Below are 24732 nucleotides of genomic sequence, written 5' to 3'. Positions count from 1 at the left end.
GAGTGTGAGCGGTGGTGAGTGTGTGAGTGAGCGGTGGTGAGTGTGTGGGTGAGCGGTGGTGAGTGTGTGGGTGAGCGCTGGTTAGGATGCGTGTGTGGGTTAGTGGTGGTGAGGGTGAGTGTGAGGGTGAGTGTGTGGGTGAGCGGTGGTGAGTCTGTGGGTGAGGGTGAGCGGTGGTGAGGGTGAGTGTGAGTGTGAGCGGTGGTAAGTGTGAGTGTGAGCGGTGGTGAGTGTGAGGGTGAGCAGTGGTTAGGGTGAGTGTGTGGGAGAGGCGGTGGTGAGCGTGAGCGTGAGCGGTGGTACGGGTGAGTATGTGGGTTAGCGGTGGTGAGTGTGAAGGTGAGTGTGTGGGTTAGCAGTGGTGAGTGTGAGCGGTGGTGAGTGTGAGTGTGAGCGGTGGTGAGTGTGAGTGGTGGTGAGTGTGTAGGTGAGCAGTGGTGAGTGTGAGTGTGAGCGGTGGTGAGAGTGAGTGTGAGCGGTGGTGAGTGTGAGTGTGAGCTGTGGTGAGTGTGTGGGTGAGCGGCGGTGAGTGTGAGCGGTGGTGAGTGTGTGTGTGAGTGTGAGAGGTGGTGAGTGTGTGGGTGAGCGCTGGTTAGGGTGAGTGTGTGGGTTAGCGGTGGTAAGGGTGAGTGTGTGGGTTAGCGTTGGTGAGTGTAAGGGTGAGTGTGTGGGTGAGCGGTGGTGAGTGTGTGGGTGAGCGGTGGTGAGCGGTGGTGAGTGTGAGTGTGAGCGGTGGTGAGTGTGTGTGTGAGCGTGAGCGGTGGTGAGTGTGTGAGTAAGCGGTGATGAGTGTCAGTGTGAGCGGTGGTCAGTGTGAGTGTGAGAAGTGGTGAGTGTGTGGGTGAGCGGTGGTTAGGGTGAGTGTGTGGGTGAGCGGTGGTTAGGGTGAGTGTGTGGGTTAGCGGTGGTGAGGGTGAGTGAGTGTGTGGGTGAGCGGAAGTGAGTGTGAGCGGTGGTGAGTGTGAGTGTGAGCCGTGGTGAGGGTGAGCGGTGGTGAGGGTGTGGGTGAGCGGTTGTGAGTGTGAGCGGTGGTGAGTGTGTGGGTGAGCGGTGGTGAGTGTGCAGGTGAGCGGTGGTGAGTGTGAGCGGTGGTGAGTGTGTGGGTGAGCGGTGGTGAGTGTGAGTGTGAGCGGTGGTGAGTCTGTGTGTGAGTGTGAGAGGTGGTGAGTGTGTGGGTGAGCGCTGGTTAGGGTGAGTGTGTGGGTTAGCGGTGGTGAGGGTGAGTGTGTGGGTTATCGGTGGTGAGGGTGAGTGTGTGGGTTAGCGGTGGTGAGGGTGAGTGTGTGGGTTAGCGTTGGTGAGTGTGAGGGTGAGTGTGTGGGTGAGCGGTGGTGTGAGCGGTGGTGAGTGTGAGTGGTGGTGAGTGTGGGTGAGCGTGAGCGGTGGTGAGTGTGTGAGTGAGCGGTGATGAGTGTGAGTGTGAGCGGTGGTGAGTGTGAGTGTGAGAGGTAGTGAGTGTGAGTGTGAGTGGTGGTGAGTGTGGGTGACTGTGAGCGGTGGTGAGTGTGTGAGTGAGCGGTGATGAGTGTGAGTGTGAGCGGTGGTGAGTGTGAGTGTGAGAGGTGGTGAGTGTGTGGGTGAGCGGTGGTTAGGGTGAGTGTGTGGGTTCGCGGTGGTAAGGGTGAGTGTGTGGGTTAGCGGTGGTGAGTGTGAGCGGTGGTGAGTGTGATGAGCGGTGGTGAGGGTGAGCCGTGGTAAGGGTGTGGGTGAGCGGTGGTGAGTGAGTGTAAGCGGTGGTGAGTGTGTGGGTGAGCGGTGGTGAGTGTGAGTGGTGGTGAGTGTGCGGGTGAGCGGTGGTGAGTGTGAGTGTGAGCGGTGGTGAGTGTGTGGGTGAGCGATGGTGAGTGCGAGTGTGAGCGGTGGTGAGTGTGTGAGTGAGCGGTGGTGAGTGTGTGGGTGAGCGGTGGTGAGTGTGAGTGTGAGCGGTGGTGAGTGTGAGTGGTGGTGAGTGTGAAGGTGAGCGGTGGTGAGGGTGTGGGTGAGCGGTGGTGAGTGTGTGGGTGAGCGGTGGTGAGTGTGTGGGTGAGCGGTGGTGAGTGTGAGTGTGAGCGGTGGTGAGTGTGAGCGGTGGTGAGTGTGAAGGTGAGCGGTGGTGAGGGTGTGGGTGAGCGGTGGTGAGTGTGAGTGTGAGCGGTGGTGAGTGTGTGGGTGAGCGATGGTGAGTGCGAGTGTGAGCAGTGGTGAGTGTGTGAGTGAGCGGTGGTGAGTGTGTGGGTGAGCGGTGGTGAGGGTGTGGGTGAGCGGTGGTGAGTGTGAGTGTGAGCGGTGGTGAGTGTGAGTGTGAGCGGTGGTGAGTGTGTGGGTGAGCGATGGTGAGTGCGAGTGTGAGCGGTGGTGGGTGTGTGAGTGAGCGGTTGTGAGTGTGAGCGGTGGTGAGTGTGAGTGTGAGCGGTGGTGAGTGTGAAGGTGAGCGGTGGTGAGGGTGTGGGTGAGCGGTGGTGAGTGTGAGTGTGAGCGGTGGTGAGTGAGCGGTGGTGAGTGTGAGTGTGAGCGGTGGTGAGTGTGTGGGTGAGCGATGGTGAGTGCGAGTGTGAGCGGTGGTGAGTGTGTGAGTGAGCGGTTGTGAGTGTGAGCGGTGGTGAGTGTGAGGGTGAGTGTGTGAGTGCGTGGTGGTGAGTGTGAGTGTGAGAGGTGGTGATTGTGTGGGTTAGCGGTGGAGAGGGTCAGTGTGTGGGTTAGCGGTGGTTAGGGTGAGTGTGTGGGTTAGCGGTGGTGAGTGTGTGGGTGAGCGGTGGTGAGTGTGTGGGTGAGCGGTGGTGAGTGTGTGGGTGAGTGTGAGCGGTGGTGAGTGTGTGGGTGAGCGGTGGTGAGTGTGAGTTTGGGCGGTGGTGAGTGTGAGCGGTGAGTGAGGTGCGAGGGTGAGTGTGAGCGGTGGTGAGTGCTGGTGAGTGTGAGGGTGAGTGTGATCGGTGGTGAGTGTGAGGGTGAGTGTGAGCGGTGGTGAGTGGTGGTGAGTGTGAGGGTGAGTGTGAGTGTGAGCGGTGGTGAGTGTGAGGTGCGAGTGTGAGGGTGAGTGTGAGCGGTGGTGAGCGGTGGCGAGTGTGAGGTGCGAGTGTGAGGGTGAGTGTGAGTGGTGGTGAGCGGTGGTGAGTGTGAGGGTGAGTGTGAGTATGAGCGGTGGTGAGTGTGAGGTGCGAGTGTGAGGGTGAGTGTGAGCGGTGGTGAGCAGTGGCGAGTGTGAGGTGCGAGTGTGAGGGTGAGTGTGAGCGGTGGTGAGCAGTGGCGAGTGTGAGGTGCGAGTGTGAGGGTGAGTGTGAGCGGTGGTGAGCAGTGGCGAGTGTGAGGTGCGAGTGTGAGGGTGAGTGTGAGCGGTGGTGAGCGGTGGCGAGTGTGAGGTGCGAGTGTGAGGGTGAGTGTGAGCGGTGGTGAGCGGTGGTGAGTGTGAGGTGCGAGTGTGAGGGTGAGTGTGAGCGGTGGTGATCGGTGGTGAGTGTGAGGGTGAGTGTGAGCGGTGGTGAGCGGTGGTGAGTGTGAGGGTGAGTGTGAGGGTGAGTGTGAGTGTGAGCGGTGGTGAGCGGTGGTGAGTGTGAGTGTGAGCGGTGGCGAGTGTGAGGGTGAGTGTGAGCGGTGGTGAGCGGTGGCGAGTGTGAGTGTGAGTGTTAGGGTGAGTGTGAGGGTGAGTGTGAGTGTGAGCGGTGGTGAGTGTGAGGGTGAGTGTGAGCGGTGGTGAGCGGTGGTGAGTGTGAGTGTGAGCGGTGGTGAGCGGTGGCGAGTGTGAGGGTGAGTGTGAGGGTGAGTGTGAGCGGTGGTGAGCGGTGGCGAGTGTGAGGGTGAGTGTGAGGGTGAGTGTGAGCGGTGGTGAGCGGTGGTGAGTGTGAGTGTGAGCGGTGGTGAGTGTGAGCGGTGGGGAGTGTGAAGGTGAGCGGTGGTGAGGGTGTAGGTGAGCGGTGGTGAGTGTGAGTGTGAGCGGTGGTGAGTGTGAGTGTGAGCGGTGGTGAGTGTGAGGGTGAGCGGTGGTGAGTGTGTGGATAAGCGATGGTGAGTGTGTGGGTGAGCGGTGGGGAGTGTGTGGGTGAGCGGTGGTGAGTGTGAGGGTGAGTGTGAGGGTGAGCGGTGCTGAGCGGTGGTGAGTGGTGGTGAATGTGAGGGTGAGTGTGTGGGTGAGCGGTGGTGAGTGTGAGTGTGAACGGTAGTGAGTGTATGGGTGAGCACTGGTGAGTGTGAGGGTGAGCGGTGGTGAGTGTGAGGGTGAGCGGTGGTGAGTGTGAGGGTCAGCGGTGGTGAGTGTGAGGGTGAGCGGTGATGAGTGTGAGGGTGAGCGGTGGTGAGTGTGTGGGTGAGCGGTGGTGAGTGTGTGGGTGAGTGTGAGTGTGAGCGGTGGTGAGTGTGAGGGTGAGCGGTGGTGAGTGTGTGGGTGAGCGGTGGTGAGTGTGTGGGTGAGCGGTGGTGAGTGTGTGGGTGAGTGTGAGTGTGAGCGGTGGTGAGTGTGAGGGTGAGCGGTGGTGAGTGTGTGGATAAGCGATGGTGAGTGTGTGGGTGAGCGGTGGGGAGTGTGTGGGTGAGCGGTGGTGAGTGTGAGGGTGAGTGTGAGGGTAAGCGGTGCTGAGCGGTGGTGAGTGGTGGTGAATGTGAGGGTGAGTGTGTGGGTGAGCGGTGGTGAGTGTGAGTGTGAACGGTAGTGAGTGTATGGGTGAGCACTGGTGAGTGTGAGGGTGAGCGGTGGTGAGTGTGAGGGTGAGCGGTGGTGAGTGTGAGGGTGAGCGGTGGTGAGTGTGAGGGTGAGCGGTGATGAGTGTGAGGGTGAGCGGTGGTGAGTGTGTGGGTGAGCGGTGGTGAGTGTGTGGGTGAGTGTGAGTGTGAGCGGTGGTGAGTGTGAGGGTGAGCGGTGGTGAGTGTGTGGGTGAGCGGTGGTGAGTGTGTGGGTGAGCGGTGGTGAGTGTGTGGGTGAGTGTGAGTGTGAGCGGTGGTGAGTGTGAGGGTGAGCGGTGGTGAGTGTGAGCGGTGGTGAGTGTGAGGGTGAGCGGTGGTGAGTGTGTGGGTGAGCGGTGGTGAGTGTGTGGGTGAGTGTGAGCGGTGGTGAGTGTGTGGGTGAGCGGTGGTGAGTGTGAGTTTGGGCGGTGGTGAGTGTGAGCGGTGAGTGAGGTGCGAGGGTGAGTGTGAGCGGTGGTGAGCGCTGGTGAGTGTGAGGGTGAGTGTGAGCGGTGGTGAGTGTGAGGGTGAGTGTGAGCGGTGGTGAGTGGTGGTGAGTGTGAGGGTGAGTGTGAGTGTGAGCGGTGGTGAGTGTGAGGTGCGAGTGTGAGGGTGAGTGTGAGCGGTGGTGAGCGGTGGCGAGTGTGAGGTGCGAGTGTGAGGGTGAGTGTGAGCGGTGGTGAGCGGTGGTGAGTGTGAGGGTGAGTGTGAGTATGAGCGGTGGTGAGTGTGAGGTGCGAGTGTGAGGGTGAGTGTGAGCGGTGGTGAGCAGTGGCGAGTGTGAGGTGCGAGTGTGAGGGTGAGTGTGAGCGGTGGTGAGCGGTGGCGAGTGTGAGGTGCGAGTGTGAGGGTGAGTGTGAGCGGTGGTGAGCGGTGGTGAGTGTGAGGTGCGAGTGTGAGGGTGAGTGTGAGCGGTGGTGATCGGTGGTGAGTGTGAGGGTGAGTGTGAGCGGTGGTGAGCGGTGGTGAGTGTGAGGGTGAGTGTGAGGGTGAGTGTGAGTGTGAGCGGTGGTGAGCGGTGGTGAGTGGGAGTGTGAGCGGTGGCGAGTGTGAGGGTGAGTGTGAGCGGTGGTGAGCGGTGGCGAGTGTGAGTGTGAGTGTTAGGGTGAGTGTGAGGGTGAGTGTGAGTGTGAGCGGTGGTGAGTGTGAGGGTGAGTGTGAGCGGTGGTGAGCGGTGGTGAGTGTGAGTGTGAGCGGTGGTGAGCGGTGGCGAGTGTGAGGGTGAGTGTGAGGGTGAGTGTGAGCGGTGGTGAGCGGTGGCGAGTGTGAGGGTGAGTGTGAGGGTGAGTGTGAGCGGTGGTGAGCGGTGGTGAGTGTGAGGGTGAGTGTGAGGGTGAGTGTGAGGGTGAGTGTGAGGGTGAGTGTGAGGGTGAGTGTGAGGTGCTCTCGCGGCTGGTGCTGCGCTCACCAGGGCAGCCTCTCGGCTCAGCCGCTTCTTCAGCTTCTTCAGCGCCTTGTCCCTCTTCCTCGCGACCCTCGCCGGGTCGAACTGCAGCTGCACGCACACGGAGACACGGAGACACGGGGACACGGGGACATGGGGACATGGGGACATGGAGATACGGGGACACGGAGACACGGGGACACGGAGACACGGAGACACGGGGACACAGAGCCACGGGGACACGGGGACACAGAGACACGGAGACACGGAGACACGGGGACACGGAGACACGGAGATACGGGGACACGGAGACACGGGGCCATGGAGACACGGGGTCACAGAGCCACAGAGACACGGAGACACGGAGACACGGTGACACAGAGCCACGGGGACACGGAGACACGGTGACACAGAGCCACGGGGACACGGAGACACGGGGACACGGAGACACGGGGACACGGAGACACGGAGACACGGAGACACGGGGCCATGGAGACACGGGGTCACAGAGACACGAGACACGGAGACACGGAGACACGGGGACACAGAAACACGGGGACACGGGGACACGGGGACACGGGGACACGGGGACACGGAGTCACAGGGATCGTGGGAGGGGGGGTCGGGGGGTTACTCACGATCGCCATGAGCTTCTCTCTGAAGTATTCGATGTTCCCGAAGTAGAGCGGCGCTGGGCAGCGGACAACTTTCACCCCGGGGGTTTCCGCCGCCTGCGATCACAAAACACAAACAACGGCATCACTTGTGTGTGTGTGTGGGGGGGGGGGTCCATTTTCAGGCAGGATAAATGATTACATATTCTTTGGGTCTTTGATTACAGTTTGACTCTTCTGGTATTATCATCACTGTCTATCCAGCACGGCCCGCGCGTCATTCATCGGTGCACCCATCTGGTGTCCATCAGCAGCTCCGTGCGGTCGACGTGTGGCCACTCCCACTCTGAATTCCTCCCCGCCCCCTGTGAAAACAGACGCCGCTGCTGCTCCGTGCAGCTCACTTCTGCTCGCGCCTTCATTCGCTCTCTCTTCTCCCCTCCCATCATCGCTCGACATCTTGGCCCCATAATTCCTTATCCCCCTCCCCCTCCTCCTCCTTCCCTCTTCCCGCCGCTCATCTCAAGCCGTGCCTTCCTCCTTTTTGTCCGTCTCGGGGGCTTCCTTCCCGGCATCGCTTCCCTTTCCCCCATTCCTTTATCTTCTCCCATAGATTGAAATCCCCATGCCGTGTCTTGCGCTACACGGGTAAAATATGCTCTTTTAACACGTAACAAAAACAACAACAAAGACGTGTGTGGACATTTGTAACCGTACCCATCAACTTTCCAAACGACGTATTGAATTGGAACGGCCCTTGCTCCAATCACGAAGTGAACCGGAAACAATCCCCCTCCCCACTATCCCCTCATTGAATGTTAAGGGGGAACAACACTTATCGGGAATTGCCTGGGAGGGAAACGGGAGGGAGGCGGTGACGTCACCTGCTTGAAGACACCGACGCGTTTGTAGATCTCCGTGTCGGGAATGTTGCCCAGAGGGACGCACGCTGGGCTGTAACACAAAGACAAAAGAACCACCGTGTCACCTTGAAAGACTTTTGGGGCAAGCGCTGTTAGCGAGTAACACCTTTGAAGGTCGTCAACGGCACGAGAGCGAGTGAATGGACAGCACCACGCCCGGCCGCCTTCGTCTCCCGCATCGAACCAGGTGCTCATTTGAGTCTGAGTCGACCTAGGGGAGGCCCAGGACCGATTCACATCATTGGCACCAGCGGTGGTCGTGAGCAGGAATCGAACTGGAGCCGTCGGGATTCGTAGCGCAGCTCGCTCAGCGACACGCGCGCGCCGCGTGTCGCGTTCCCACGTGCGCGACAAGTTGGACCCGAGCCGGATCCGAGCCGTGCCGGACCCGAGCCGTGCCGTGCCGGATCCGAGCCGTGCCGGACCCGAGCCGTGCCGGACCCGAGCCGTGCCGGACCCGAGCCGTGCCGGACCCGAGCCGTGCCGGACCCGAGCCGTGCCGGACCCGAGCCGGGCCGGACCCGAGCCGTGCCGGACCCGAGCCGGACCGATTTGAGAAGTGACGCGGCGCTTTACGAGCCACGCCACTTCCTGGAGCGATGCTCACCAGCGCTCAGTCATCTCCTTATCACTCGCCTATCGCTACCACGGTTTTACTCGTGCCGTAAACTTCGCTCATCAATTCCTCCACCCCTGTCGAAACAGTCGGGGTCTACCAGATGCCGGCTCTGTCGTCTCGTCACACCACGACGTGTTCCACCACACTTGCAGGTCAAGGCAACTCACCCACCCACACCTCCACACTCCACACCGCCATCACAACACCCCTCTCTCTCTCTGCTTCTTCTCTCGCCCTGTTCTTTTGTGGAAGTCCCTCCCCCCATCATCGCTTTTCACTCCGTGTCTATTATAAAGTTGACAGTGCTGCTGTTTATTCCTGGCCGCTTGATTTTATTGGACCTTTGGGCCTACTGTGCTCGACAACCGTGACGAGTAGGCCACGTTTCCCTGCAGTAGAAGGGCTCTCTCTCTCGATCGTCCTCTCATGGAGGCCCATCCAGCAGCAGTGGCGTTGACCGGCTATTGCAGGGTTGCGCCTTAACCTCCTCTTGTGTGGGCCGAGTCTTCCCCACAACAGCGGTGACCACGCGTGGGTGGGGGCAGCCTCCGGCGAGCCGTCAGCATCTCCCTTCTCCCCACTCCTCCAATCACGACCGGCTGCCCTATCCACAACGCGTGCTCTTCATCATGATCATCATCATCATCCTTGTCTTCTGATGAGATCAATCTACTGAAGGCCTTCTCCCAAGCCACCGGGTTTCATCGCTCAATCTCCCCGGCGGTGGATGGGTCCGTCCGTCGTGACACCACCACCACCCCCTCCCTCCCCTACCCGCTCACGTCGCCCCGTTAATAACCCCGGGCGCTGCTATCAAGACTTCGAGCCGTAAGTGAAATCCAATTCGCAGCGGCCGTTTCGTCACCGCACCTGCTTTGCGCGCGATTGACGCAAGCTCGCAGGTGTCACGACTTACGGTCGAGGGAGAGAATTCAATGGGCGCGCAACGCGTCAGAGTCAGAAACTATTGGCGTTCGGCAGCCTGCTGGGAGAGAGAGAAGTCCGCGCCCATTAGAGGCTCTCCAGATCGCAAGCAGCTTTACTGAAAGCGTTCGGTGATTTTTCGCACCCCTCAATCCACCGTGGCCAGGTCATCATCATGGGCAACAACAGGAGCTAGGCTCGATCGCACTCCCGCCCCCACCCCCCCGACTGGATGAATGTCTCCCCATCTCTCGCGCTCTCGCGATGTCCACGGTCCATCTCGTCGTCCCTGTACTCGAGATCGAAAAAACATCGCTGCTGCATCCGTCAAGCGCTTTTTAATCGCCACTTTTTTGGGGGGTAGGGTGGGGGGGCGAGGCCCCTGCTGATGAATTTGTCCGTTGTTTTGTTTCCTCTCCTTCCTCTGTTCTTTTCGGGGGGTAAGTTCCCAACAAGCAACGCAACTTTCACCGGACGATGAGTCACATTGATGTTGCGATGCTGCTGCTGTTGCAGCGGCAGCGGTGCAAGAGCACAAACAGCAAAAACTTCCAACGCGTTCGTCAATGACGCTGCGGCCACACAATACAATGGACAATAGACGACGTTTCGGGTAACAGGCCCTACGTGAGGGCCGAGTAAAGTTGACAATGGATCGTCTTTACCAGAGTCGTTGTGCGCCCAATTGTAGGCAACACGCATGCCATCCTTTTGGCGTTATTATTTTCTCTCTTACAGCTTTAATCAACGTGCCCACTTCTCTCCAGGGCAAGGGTGGTAGTGTGGTACGGGATTTGTTCGGCTGTTAAGTACGGCACGGTATTAATTGTCCCTGTACACTTTTCGTACCAACTCAGGTGATGAATTCATGAGAAGCCAAGCTTCTTTATTGCTGATAATCATTATCTTCTCTTTATCTTTTCACCGTACGCTGGAACGTCTTCGCACTGTGCATAGCCAACCGTGCTCACTGGAGGGGCAGTGCGGGGGGAAGGACAAATTAAAGACAAAATGCAGTTTTCAGTTTGTTGTCGGCTATAATAATGTAACACAACAGTTATCAGAAACTAAAACGGTCGGCAAAGACTCCGTTTGCAAAATGACACTCACCATTGATAACGGATGAGAATATGACGCGAGTCTTTTTAATAAATATTTCCTAATTATGCAATTTCGGATTAAAATGTTTTTCTTCAATAAAAAAAAAATATTTCCGCAGATTTGTGTTGTAAAGCTCTCTCGAGAAACGGTGCCTTAATGCGGCGAGAGGGTTTGTGTACGTCTGAGAAGCTGATCGCTATACCGTCGAGAGCCTAGTGCTCTCAGAAGGGTCACCCAAGGCGGGAAGACTTCAGTGGAGACGTCAGACAAAACCCGTTTCGAAAGGTCCCCACATGACCTTTTCAAATAAATTGTGATCCAAGAAAGCAACGGGAAACTACTTGGATTATTTCTCCCTTGAAAACTTCAATGATGACAAGCAAAATCAACAAAGGCCCTGAGTATCGGCGTCCTTTAAATAGGACAGGGGTGCTAAGAATCTCCGAGCTTGTGTCAAAGAACCCTTTCAAAGTAGCAACTTGGAACGTTAGAAGTTTACTTCAAGCAGGAAAACTAGCCAATGTCATACAAGAAATGGATCGACTTAAAATCAACATAATCGGTCTAAGCGAAACTAAATGGCCTGGAACAAAAAAGTGTATATCAAGCGAACACCACATCTTCTGCTCCGGAGGAGAAGAAAACACCAAACAAACATACGGTGTCGCCTTTATAGTACACAAGAAATTAGCGAATAAAGTCAACAACTTTACCCCAGTATCAGAACGAATAGCACTACTACAATTAGCAGGCAATAAAGTCAACGTGAACATTCTACAGGTTTATGCTCCAACAGCAGATAAACAAGATCATGAAATCGAATCGTTCTATGAGCAACTAACCAACACGCTGAAGCCGCTGAAGAAGCAAGACATCACTATAATCCTCGGCGACTTCAACGCCAAGGTTGGCCACGGTCGAATGCAGAACATTGTCGGAGAACACGGACTAGGAACAAGGAATGGACGAGGCGACAGACTGGTTCAATTCTGCCAAGAAGAACGTTTCAGTATTGCTAACACGTGGTTCCAATTACCACCTCGACGACTGTACACGTGGACCTCGCCGCAAGACTCCGACAACAACATCGTCAGGAACCAAATCGATTATATCCTAATTAACATCAGGTTTAAGTCCAGTGTGATTACAGCAAAAACCTACCCTGGAGCCGATATATCGTCAGATCATAACCCAGTAACAGCTACAATAAGACTCAAACTGCGATCAATACAATGTACAAAGACGAGACGAGCAGACCTGGAGAAACTGAAGAACAGCGCCGATAAAAGACAAGTACAGCAACATCTCAATGATAGCATCCGCTCAATAACAACAGAAACAGCAGATGTTCAGGAGTACTGGCGCTCGTTCAAACAATGCATCACAGAAACAACAGAAGTCATGCTGGGACATCAGCCACCCAAAAAGAAACAACGATGGATGACACGTTATATTCTCGATCTAATGAGCAAACGAAGAATGTACAAAAATAACGACTTGGAGAAGTACAAACAAATGCAACAGAAGATCAGAGAAGCAATCCGACAGGCAAAAGAAAAGTGGATGGAAGAACAATGCGCCGAGATTGAAGAACTAATTTAAAAAAACATGACAATTTTACTCTGCACAAGAAGCTCAAAGAAGCTGGTAACATCTACAGACCAGCCCCAACAGCTACCTTGTATGCGGACAACAACCAACCAATCCTAAATAAACAAGAAAAAATGGACACCTGGACAAACTATATACACAAGCTCTATGGCGCCGCGAGAACACCTGCAGAAAAAGACCAACAGATGTCGAAAGACGCTCTACACATTTTAACATCAGAAGTAGAACATGCAATCAAAACAGCTAAGTCAGGCAAAGCGTGCGGGCCCGACACAATCCATGTAGAATTGCTCAAACTATTAGACAGCAACAACATACGACAACTGACTAATTGGTACAATCAAATATACAATGGCAATAAAATTCCATCCGACTGGCTACAATCCATTTTTGTGGCCATACCAAAGAAAGCAACAAGCCGGAAATGCGAGGACTACAGACTGATAAGCTTGATGAGCCACGTGCTGAAAGTCTTCCTGAAGGTGATCCAACAGCGCATACGCTCCACATGCGAAAATGCATTGAAGAACACACAGTTTGGCTTCTGTAAAGGACTAGGCACAAGAGAAGCAATCTTCTGTCTACAGATACTACTACAGCGATGCTACGAACATCAGAAAGAAGTGTACATCTGCTTCATAGATTACGAGAAAGCCTTTAACTCAGTCGACCACGACCGACTAGCAGCTCTATTAAAACAACTGGGACTAGATAAAAACGACATCAACTTCATCATTGCTCTTTATTGGAAGCAAACAGCCCAACTCCGATATGACAACGAATTGACAGACCCAACACCAATACAAAAAGGTGTACGACAGGGCTGCCCACTTTCACCCAGTCTTTTCAACATCTACTCGGAGCAGATTTTTGATCGAACACTAGCAGATAAAAACATTGGTATTAAAGTCAATGGACAATACATCAACAACATCAGGTATGCCGACGACACTGCACTGCTGGCCGATTCAGAACAAGACCTACAACAAATCTTGGACGAGGTTGCCACAGAGAGTCAAATATGGGGCTTACGAATTAATAAAAAGAAAACAAAGGTTATGAAGGTCAGCCGAACTACAAGCGAAATAACAATCAAGCTGGGCAGCGAAAAATTGGAACAAGTACACCGATTTAAATACCTTGGTGTAATCATTGACGATCAGTTGAACCATGAAGTCGAAATCAAGAGCAGAATTGAACAAGCAAGGCAAGCATTTATTAAATGGAAAACACTCCTTGCAGACCGCAACTTGAGTATATCACTGAAACTGCGCACACTGAAATGCTACATCTGGTCAATTTTGCTGTACGGAGTAGAGACGTGGACACTGACAACAACAGCAACAAAAAGGCTCGAAGCTTTCGAGATGTGGCTGTATCGAAGAATGCTGAAAATCCCATGGACAGCCAAAACCACCAATACACAAGTTGTGCAAGATATGGGCACTGACAGGCAACTGCTGAAGACCATCATTAGCAGGAAGTGTTACTACCTAGGCCACATTGCCCGAAACGACCACAAATACCAGCTATTAAAGCAAATCCTGGAAGGAAAAATCGAAGGGAAAAAACGACCAGGACGGCCAAAAACGACATGGCTCAGTAACATCAAAACATGGCTACAATTAACAACAGCAGCACAAACTCTACACGCCGTGCTAGACCGGGACCAATATCATCGTGAAGTCGCACACGCCGTTAGGCAGCACTCAAGAAGAAGTGTTGTAAAGAGCGAGGACCTTTCTACAACAGCAACAAAATAAAGCAAAACGGTATACTGCTGTAATCTTGCTTGTCGTATATTTCTTATTTCCTAAGCTTTGTTGTTTCTTAAGTACGATATGAGGTACGAAATTAGGGTACACATTTTTTTTACCGTACTAGTACGGTACAAATAGAATATTGGAAAGCTACGGCACGAACATTTGTTTCCGAAGGTACGACCTCCTTCAGTCAAATATTCCATCAAGATCGATAAGGTCGTCACATTGTGCATTGCTCACTCTCCCACGGTCGAGGCTTCGCACTTGGAGTGACAGTGCCTTTGCAATTGCGACACCGAAACTCTGGAACTCCTTCGAGGTCAGGACTTCCGATACACTTAGACATCTTCAAAGCTCGACTAAAAACGTCTCTGTTTCACACGGCTTGCTCTATTTTGTTATTTTCAACCGCCGATCTCACGTCTTCTTGGCGTGGTTGTTGTTGACTGTTTTCCGCCTTTCCATGCAAAGCAACCTGAGAACGATTGTTTAAGGCCACCCCATTGGATCGTCTTTAAAAGTCATCGTGCACCCACCCCCCGCGCCCACCCCACCCCATAGAGGCAGGCAGATACAGCTGAGGCATAGACGCCTTCAAACATCGCCACAGAGCGTTATCGAGGGCCCAAATAGCGAGCCGCTCGAATAGGGCTTGGCTACAACTGCCAGGGCGAGCTGGCACCAGCTGGCACCAGCTGGCAACATGGCCCGTGGCCCGTGGCACCATGGCCCATGGCACCATGGGCCGTGGCCCCATGGTGCCGGTGTGTCGGACACCACCGCAAGCCGGTCTCACAAGAGGGAGTGAGCGACGGTGGTGAGGATCTCGAAGGCGAGCGCCACGGCCAGGCCCAGGTCGAGGCCGAGCAGGATGCTCATCACGCAGCTCACCACCCACAGCAGCTGCACTCGTCACCGACGGGGTGGGCGGGGTGGAAGTTGGTGGGGAGGGGGGCAAACGGGGCGGTGAAGAGAAGCACGTGCTGAGTGAGTGGGTGGATGCCTGAACTCGGCCTCAAATGAGTACCTGGTGCGGTGTGTAAACATCGCCACTGGGGAGACAAAGGCGGTCGGCCGTGGTGCTGACCAACTATACCTCGTGTGCCGTGCCGGCCTTCATAAGTGCTCGCTACCAGCACTTGCACCAACAGTCTGTTAAGGCTACGTGGGGTATCTTTGGCTTTGTGGATCAGTACATTACCTGAGTGGATGAGTGCACAGATGAGCCAGCGCGTGGGTGGATGGGGCTGGAGGTGAGTGAGTGTTTGCGTGAGTGAGCACGCTGGTATGTGGGTTGTTGTGGGTTGTGCTGTGTAGCTCTCCAATGCGGCTCCATGAGTCTCATGACCCTTTTCTGAGGAGGCTCCTGACAAATGTTAGTAGAAGGGGGCGATTATTGATGCTGCTGCTGTGTGATTAATTTGCGGTGTAACTTTTCAAATGTAGCAAAATGTGGACAGTGACGAAGGCACACAACGGGCCAACTCTTGCCGAATGGTACCACGAGGCTTTTAACGTCCAACTGTGAGCGCGGCGGCTAGTGTGTAGCGCGACTATGGCTCACAACGCAGACACTGCGGGAACGACCAGGGTGGCCGCCAGACTAGAACCGCTAAAACCCTGCGACATGCAGCGAATAACGCGCCAGCGCACCACTGGGTCATGTGACCGCTCCACGTGTATGCGTGCGTGTGTGTATGCGTGCGTGTGTGCTCGCGCTGACGTACGCAGTCGATGCGGTCCGTCCGCCACAGGCGAGGCACCTCCTTCACCTGGGTGAACATCCCCTTGAGGTTCACCACCACGAGGGAGGCCAGCACCGCCTTGCACCGCCACGGAGCAGAGGAAAAAAACAAGTAGTCACGTTGCGTATGGCCGGGGTTCCCACAGCCTCGCTCACACTCACTCACTCACCCAGCCACCCAGCCACCCAGCCACGTAGCCACCCAGCCACATAGCCACCCAGCCACGTAGCCACCCAGCCACCCAGCCACATAGCCACCCAGCCACGTAGCCACCCAGCCACCCAGCCACCCAGCCACCCAGCCAGCCAGCCACATAGCCACCCAGCCACGTAGCCAGCCAGCCAGCCAGCCACCCAGCCACATAGCCACATAGCCACCCAGCCACCCAGCCACCCAGCCACATAGCCACACAGCCACCCAGCCACATAGCCACCCAGCCACCCAGCCACATAGCCAACCTGCCACCCAGCCACATAGCCACCCAGCCACCCAGCCACCCAGCCACCCAGCCACCCAGCCTCATAGCCACCCAGCCACGTAGCCACCCAGCCACATAGCCACCCAGCAACATAGCCACCCAGCCACCCAGCCACATAGCCACCCAGCCACCCAGCCACCCAGCCACATAGCCACCCAGCCACCCAGCCACAAAGACACCCAGCCACCCAGCCACCCAGCCACCCAGCCACGTAGCCACCCAGCCACCCAGCCACGTAGCCACCCAGCCACCCAGCCACGTAGCCACCCAGCCACATAGCCACCCAGCCACGTAGCCACCCAGCCACGTAGCCACCCAGCCACGTAGCCACCCAGCCACCCAGCCACATAGCCACCCAGCCACATAGCCACCCAGCCACCTAGCCACATAGCCACCCAGCCACCCAGCCATCCAGCCACGTAGCCACCCAGCCACCCAGCCACGTAGCCACCCATCCACCCAGCCACATAGCTACCCAACTACATGGTCACCCAGCCACAGAGCCAACCAGCCACCCAGGCACATAGCCACCCAGCCACCCAGCCACATAGCCACCCAGCCACAGAGCCAACCAGCCACCCAGCCACATAGCCACCCAGCCACCCAGCCACATAGCCACCCAACCACCCAGCCACCCAGCCACGTAGCCACCCAGCCACCCAGCCACGTAGCCACCCAGCCACCCAGCCACATAGCCACCCAGCCACATAGCGACCCAGCCACCCAGTCACCCAGGCACCCAGCCACATAGCCATCCAGCCACCCAGCCACCCAGCCACATAGCCACCCAGCCATCCAGCCACATAGCCACCCAACCACATGGTCACCCAGCCACCTAGCCACCCAGCCACATAGCCACCCAGCCACATAGCCACCCAGCCACCCAGCCACCCAGCCACATAGTCACCCAGCCACCCAGCCACCCAGCCAGATAGCCACCCAGCCACGTAGCAACATAGCCACCCAGCCACACAGCCACCCAACCACATAGCCACCCAGCCACATAGCCACCCAGCCACCCAGCCACATAGCCACCCAGCCACCCAACCACATAGACACCCAGCCACATATCCACCCAGCCACCCAGCCACTTAGCCACATAGCCACCCAGCCACCCAGCCACCCAGCCACATAGCCACCCAGCCACCCAGCCACATAGCCACATAGCCACCCAGCCATCCAGCCACATAGCCACCCAACCACATGGTCACCCAGCCACCTAGCCACCCAGCCACATAGCCACCCAGCCACATAGCCACCCAGCCACCCAGCCACCCAGCCACATAGTCACCCAGCCACCCAGCCACCCAGCCAGATAGCCACCCAGCCACGTAGCAACATAGCCACCCAGCCACACAGCCACCCAACCACATAGCCACCCAGCCACATAGCCACCCAGCCACCCAGCCACATAGCCACCCAGCCACCCAACCACATAGACACCCAGCCACATATCCACCCAGCCACCCAGCCACTAGCCACATAGCCACCCAGCCACCCAGCCACCCAGCCACATAGCCACCCAGCCACCCAGCCACATAGCCACCCACCCACCCACCCAGCCACATAGCCACCCAGCCACCCAGCCACATAGCCAACCTGCCACCCAGCCACATAGCCACCCAGCCACCCAGCCACCCAGCCACCCAGCCTCATAGCCACCCAGCCACCCAGCCACCCAGCCACGTAGCCACCCAGCCACATAGCCACCCAGCCACCTAGCCACATAGCCACCCAGCCACCCAGCCATCCAGCCACGTAGCCACCCAGCCACCCAGCCACGTAGCCACCCATCCACCCAGCCACATAGCTACCCAACTACATGGTCACCCAGCCACAGAGCCAACCAGCCACCCAGGCACATAGCCACCCAGCCACCCAGCCACATAGCCACCCAGCCACAGAGCCAACCAGCCACCCAGGCACATAGCCACCCAGCCACCCAGCCACATAGCCACCCAACCACCCAGCCACCCAGCCACGTAGCCACCCAGCCACCCAGCCACGTAGCCACCCAGCCACCCAGCCACATAGCCACCCAGCCACATAGCGACCCAGCCACCCAGTCACCCAGGCACCCAGCCACATAGCCATCCAGCCACCCAGCCACCCAGCCACATAGCCACCCAGCCATCCAGCCACATAGCCACCCAACCACATGGTCACCCAGCCACCTAGCCACCCAGCCACATAGCCACCCAGCCACATAGCCACCCAGCCACCCAGCCACCCAGCCACATAGTCACCCAGCCACCCAGCCACCCAGCCAGATAGCCACCCAGCCACGTAGCAACATAGCCACCCAGCCACACAGCCACCCAACCACATAGCCACCCAGCCACATAGCCACCCAGCCACCCAGCCACATAGCCACCCAGCCACCCAACCACATAGACACCCAGCCACATATCCACCCAGCCACCCAGCCACTTAGCCACATAGCCACCCAGCCACCCAGCCACCCAGCCACATAGCCACCCAGCCACCCAGCCACATAGCCACCCACCCACCCACCCAGCCACATAGCCACCCAGCCACCCAGCCACATAGCCAACCTGCCACCCAGCCACATAGCCACCCAGCCACCCAGCCACCCAGCCACCCAGCCTCATAGCCACCCAGCCACCCAGCCACCCAGCCACGTAGCCACCCAGCCACATAGCCACCCAGCAACATAGCCACCCAGCCACCCAGCCACATAGCCACCCAGCCACCCAGCCACCCAGCCACATAGCCACCCAGCCACCCAGCCACAAAGACACCCAGCCACCCAGCCACATAGCCACCCAGCCACCCAGCCACAAAGACACCCAGCCACCCAGCCACCCAGCCACCCAGCCACGTAGCCACCCAGCCACCCAGCCACGTAGCCACCCAGCCACCCAGCCACGTAGCCACCCAGCCACATAGCCACCCAGCCACGTAGCCACCCAGCCACGTAGCCACCCAGCCACGTAGCCACCCAGCCACCCAGCCACATAGCCACCCAGCCACCTAGCCACCCAGCCACCTAGCCACATAGCCACCCAGCCACCCAGCCATCCAGCCACGTAGCCACCCAGCCACCCAGCCACGTAGCCACCCATCCACCCAGCCACATAGCCACCCAGCTACATGGTCACCCAGCCACAGAGCCAACCAGCCACCCAGGCACATAGCCACCCAGCCACCCAGCCACATAGCCACCCAGCCACAGAGCCAACCAGCCACCCAGGCACATAGCCACCCAGCCACCCAGCCACATAGCCACCCAACCACCCAGCCACCCAGCCACGTAGCCACCCAGCCACCCAGCCACGTAGCCACCCAGCCACATAGCCACCCAGCCACATAGCGACTCAGCCACCCAGTCACCCAGGCACCCAGCCACATAGCCATCCAGCCACCCAGCCACCCAGCCACATAGCCACCCAGCCACCCAGCCACATAGCCACCCAACCACATGGTCACCCAGCCACCTAGCCACCCAGCCACATAGCCACCCAGCCACATAGCCACCCAGCCACCCAGCCACCCAGCCACATAGTCACCCAGCCACCCAGCCACCCAGCCAGATAGCCACCCAGCCACGTAGCAACATAGCCACCCAGCCACCCAGCGACCCAGCCACCCAGCCACATAGCCACCCAGCAACATAGCCACCCAGCCACCCAGCCACATAGCCACCCAGCCACCCAACCACATAGACACCCAGCCACATATCCACCCAGCCACCCAGCCACTTAGCCACATAGCCACCCAGCCACCCAGCCACCCAGCCACATAGCCACCCAGCCACCCAGCCACATAGTCACCCACCCACCCACCCAGCCACATAGCCACCCGGCCACCCAGCCACCCAGCCACATAGCCACCCAGCCACCCAGCCACCCAGCCACATAGCCACCCAGCCACTCAGCCACATAGCCACCCAGCCACATAGCCACCCAGCCACATAGCCACCCAGCCACCCAACCACATAGCCACCCAGCCAACCAGCCACGTAGCCACCCAGCCACGTATCCACCCAGCCACCCAGCCACGTAGCCACCCAGCCACCCAGCCACCAAGCCACATAGGCACCCAGCCAATCAGCCACATAGCCACCCAGCCACATAGCCACCCAGCCACCCAGCCACATAGCCACCCAGCCACCCAGCCACATAGCCACCCAGTCACATAGCCACCCAGCCACCCAGCCACGTAGCCACCCAGCCACCCAGCCACATAGGCACCCAGCCAATCAGCCACGTAGCCACCCAGCCACCCAGCCACATAGGCACCCAGCCACCCAGCCACATAGCCACCCAGCCACCCAGCCACATAGCCACCCAGTCACATAGCCACCCAGCCACCCAGCCACATAGCCACCCAGCCACCCAGCCACATAGCCACCCAGCCACATAGCCACCCAGCCACCCAGCCACATAACCACCCAGCCACATAGCCGCCCAACCACCCAGCCACCCAGCTACATAGCCACCCAGCCACCCAGCCACTCCGCCACATAGCCACCCAGCCACATAGCCACCCAGCCACATAGCCACCCAGCCACATAGCCACCCAGCCACCCAGCCACGTAGCCACCCAGCCACATAGCCACCCAGCCACCCAGCCACATAACCACCCAGCCACCCAGCCACATAGCCGCCCAACCACCCAGCCACCCAGCTACATAGCCACCCAGCCACCCAGCCACTCCGCCACATAGCCACCCAGCCACATAGCCACCCAGCCACATAGCCGCCCAGCCACATAGCCACCCAGCCACCAGTTACATAGCCACCCAGCCACCCAGCCACTCCGCCACATAGCCACCCAGCCACATAGCCACCCAGCCACATAGCCACCCAGCCACATAGCCACCCAGCCACCCAGCCACATAGCCACCCAGCCACATAGCCACCCAGCCACCCAGCCACATAACCACCCAGCCACCCAGCCACATAGCCGCCCAACCACCCAGCCACCCAGCTACATAGCCACCCAGCCACCCAGCCACTCCGCCACATAGCCACCCAGCCACATAGCCACCCAGCCACATAGCCGCCCAGCCACATAGCCACCCAGCCACCAGTTACATAGCCACCCAGCCACCCAGCCACATAACCACCCAGCCACATAGCCACCCAGCCACCCAGCCACCCAGCCACATAGCCACCCAGCCACATAGCCACCGAGCCACCCAGCCACGTAGCCATCCAACCACCCAGCCACATAGCCACCCAGCCACCCAGCCACCCAGTTACATAGCCACCCAGCCACCCAGCCACCCAGTCACATAGCCGCCCAACCACCCAGCCACCCAGCCATATAGCCACCCAGCCACTCAGCCACCCAGCCACATAGCCACCCAGCCACCCAGATACATAGCCACCCAGCCACCCAGCCACCCAGCCACATAGCCACTCAGCCACCCAGGCACATAGCCACCCAGCCACATAGCCACCCAGCCACCCAGCCACATAGCCACGCAGCCAGGTAGCCACCCAGCCATGTAGCCATCCAGCCATCCAGATACATAGCCACACAGCCACCCAGCCACCCAGCCACATAGCCACTCAGCCACCCAGGCACATAGCCACCCAGCCACATAGCCACCCAGCCACCCAGCCACATAGCCACGCAGCCACATAGCCACCCAGCCACCCAGCCACATAGCCACTCAGCCACCCAGGCACATAGCCACCCAGCCACCCAGCCACATGGCCACCCAGCCACATAGCCACCCAGCCACATAACCACCCAGCCACATAGCCACCCAGCCACCCAGCCACACAGCCACCCAGCCACCCAGCCACGTAGCCACCCAGCCACCCAACCACATAGCCACCCAGCCACCCAGCCACCCAGCCACATAGCCACCCAGCCACCCAGCCTCATAGCCACCCAGCCACATAGCCACCCAGCCACCCAGCCACATAGCCACCCAGCCACATAGCCACCCAGCCACCCAGCCACACAGCCACCCAGCCACGTAGCTACCCAGCCACGTAGCCACCCACCTACTCACCCATCCAGCCGCCCAACTACCCAGCCAACCACCCACCAGTTCACACGGTTAGACAGTCAGTCACGCAGTGGTCCGGCAGGACAGTGAGCTGGTGAGCGATTGAGCTGGTTGTCCAGGTATCCCGTGAGTCGGTGAGTTGTGCAGGCCATGTGATTAAACTAAACTATTCTTTTTATTTACCAGGTAAGGCCCACTGAACTATGCAGCTCTTTCTCCGCAGCGACCGGCCACAAATTATAGCTGAAAGAAATGGCTGTGTAAAAGGTATAGGAGACAAATACTCCAAACGCGTGATGTTGATTCTAAATGTGTATGGAAAAGCCGGAGGACATGAAGAAAAATCACGCGACCACGGGGAGAAAGAGCGACACGCAAACTCCAAATATACAGCAGGCATCAAGGTCGAGATCGAGCCCACGACCTCCTGTACACCAGGCGAGGTAGTTAACATCTCAGAGCCACCGTGAAGCGGGTGCACACCGTCTGCAGTGGCTCCAGGAGGAAGCCCAGCGCCAGGATGACGATGAGCACGATGATGGACGACAGCAGAGCAGCCACCTGCATTCACCCCAACACACACACAGACACATAGACACACACACACAGACAGACACACACAGACAGACACAGACACACACAGAGACACACACACAGACAGACACACACAGAGACACACAGACAGACACACGCACACAGACAGACACACACAGAGACACACAGACACAGATGCCCCGTAGAGACTTCAATTAACTATACTCTTTGGTTCTTTCGGTAAAGTCATGTCGGTAGAAATAAAATAAAACAAATCACGATGTTTCGATCACAACACAACGATCTTCATCAGCTGGGACAACCCTCTCTGACCTATGTAGCCTCTTGCCACGGCAACTCTCCCGCCGACTTCAACATTTTCTTGCTGTGGTTGTCCCACCTGGTGAAGATCGCTTGTGTTGCGATCGAAACGTCGTGATTGGTTTTATTTTGTTTTATTTCTACCCACGTGACTTTACTGAAAGAACCAAAGAGTATGGACTCCTGCAGTCACGAAAGCTTCAAATCAAGACTTCAATTAACTGTTGGGGAAAGTGCTGTTAGCAAGCACCTATGAAGGCTGTCACGGCCCTCGAGGGCATGGGTGGATAATCCCACGCCTGGCCATCTTTGTCTCCCCAGTATCAATGTTTACACACCATACCGAGTACTCATTTAAAGCTGAGTCGATTTCGGGGAGGCCCAGTGCCATTTCAGATATTCGTCGGTGATGTTGGCTCTGAGCGGGAATCGAACTCTAATGGCCGGGTTTGTAGAACAGCGCACGAACCACTGCGCCACCGCTCCCCACACACGAGACGCACACACGCATGCACAAAGACAAATATCCCCCATATAGCCTTGAACAGACTGTTGGGTGCTGTTAGCAAACGCCTATGAAGGCCAGCACGGCACACGAGGAAGTGGATGGCCAGGACCACGCCCGGCCGCCTTTGTCTACCCAGTGACGATGTTAACACACAAATACTCATTTCAGGCTGAGTTGACCTATGAGAGGCCCCAGACCGGTTCAGATAATGGTCACTGTTGTTGGCAAGGATCGGGAATCGAACTCGGGTCACCGGCTTCGTAGCGCAGCGTGCTAGCCGCTACACTCCCGCAGCACAATAGTTTCACACACACACAGGTGTGTTGTGGGGTGTGTGTGGCTGTGTTAGTGTGGTGCGGTGTGGTGCAGTGCTGCTGTGTTAGTGTGGTGTTGTGTGAGTGTGGTGCTGTGTGAGTGTGGTGTTGAGTGGTGTGGTGCTGTGTGAGTGTGGGGTTGTGTGTGTGGCGCTGTGTGAGTGTGGTGTTGTGTTAGTGTGGTGCTGTGTGTGTGGTGCTTTGTGGTGTGGTGCTGTGTGTGTGTGTGGCTGTGTGGCGTGTTGGCGTGGTGCTGTGTGAGTGTTGTGTGAGTGTGGCGCTGTGTTGGTGTTGGTGCCGTGTAGTGTGGTGCCGTGTAGTGTAGTGCCGTGTAGTGTGGTGCCGTGTAGTGTGGTGCCGTGTCGTGTGGTGTTGTGTAGTGTGGTGTTGTGTGAGTGTGGTGCTGTGTTAGTGTGGTGCTGTGTAGTGTGGTGCCGTGTGTGTGTGTGGTGCCGTGTGAGTGTGGTGCCGTGTGAGTGTGGTGTTGTGTGAGTGTGGTGCTGTGTTAGTGTGGTGCTGTGTAGTGTGGTGCCGTGTGTGTGTGGTGCCGTGTGACTGTGGTGCCGTGTGAGTGTAGTGTTGTGTGAGTGTGAAGCTGTAAGCCCCAGGCTACTTTGGGCTCGCCTTCCCATTAACCGGAGGCGAGGAGTGGTGGTCGTGGTTACTTATGCCCCCACCGAAGATGAACATCCGTGGAGGGATGCAGGCAAAGCCGATGAATCAGAAGCCTTCTATGACCTCCTGTCACAGGTGCTGGCTAAAGTGGCCACTCGGGACAGAGTCATCTTGTTGGGTGACTTCAATTCCCGAGTTGGTCATGATGCTGGCACCTGGTCTGGAGTGATTGGAAGGCATGGGCCAGATCAGCTCAATAACAACGGTAGGAGGCTGTTAGATTTTTGTGCAGCCCATGGGCTTGTAATTACCAACACGCTCTTCCGGCATCGGCACATCCACACAACATCATGGATGCATGCCGGGTCCAAGCAAGAACATCTGCTGGACTACATAGTGACGGACCAGCGGATGCGAGTCCATGTCCTTGACACCAGGACCTACCGTGGAGCTGATCTGCCCTCTGACCATCGACTAGTCATCTGTAAGATGCGCCTGCCATTCTCCCACTCCGGTGGTGGGTGTACACCCAGGACCCCATTCCAACCAAAAGTGGCCTGGTCTCAGTTAGCTGATGAAAGTTGCAAACGAGAATTTCATCATCGCTTGCAGCTGGGGTTGGCATCGTCCCCCACTCCACCTGATGTCGAGGGTAAATGG

General features: G+C 57.5%; 1 protein-coding gene across 1 annotated transcript in view; it reads right to left on the bottom strand.

The window, feature by feature from the left end:
* The window catches only part of LOC133342502 (pendrin-like), a 74609-nt gene that overhangs the window by 12472 nt on the left and 37405 nt on the right, over positions 1-24732 (bottom strand). The window contains exons 8-13 of the mRNA XM_061551655.1: positions 22264-22341; positions 15296-15391; positions 14365-14471; positions 7512-7581; positions 6652-6744; positions 6038-6124 (exon numbers count right to left, since the gene is read on the bottom strand). Of these exons, the coding sequence (XP_061407639.1) occupies positions 6038-6124; positions 6652-6744; positions 7512-7581; positions 14365-14471; positions 15296-15391; positions 22264-22341 (531 nt within the window). The remainder of the gene's footprint in view (positions 1-6037; positions 6125-6651; positions 6745-7511; positions 7582-14364; positions 14472-15295; positions 15392-22263; positions 22342-24732) is intronic.

This window comes from Lethenteron reissneri, chromosome 15, assembly GCF_015708825.2.
Source record: "Lethenteron reissneri isolate LAM-NWPU_2019-01 chromosome 15, ASM1570882v1, whole genome shotgun sequence".
In the NCBI taxonomy this organism is placed as follows: Eukaryota; Metazoa; Chordata; class Hyperoartia; order Petromyzontiformes; family Petromyzontidae; genus Lethenteron; species Lethenteron reissneri.
This window is presented reverse-complemented; position numbering and strand designations above follow the sequence as displayed.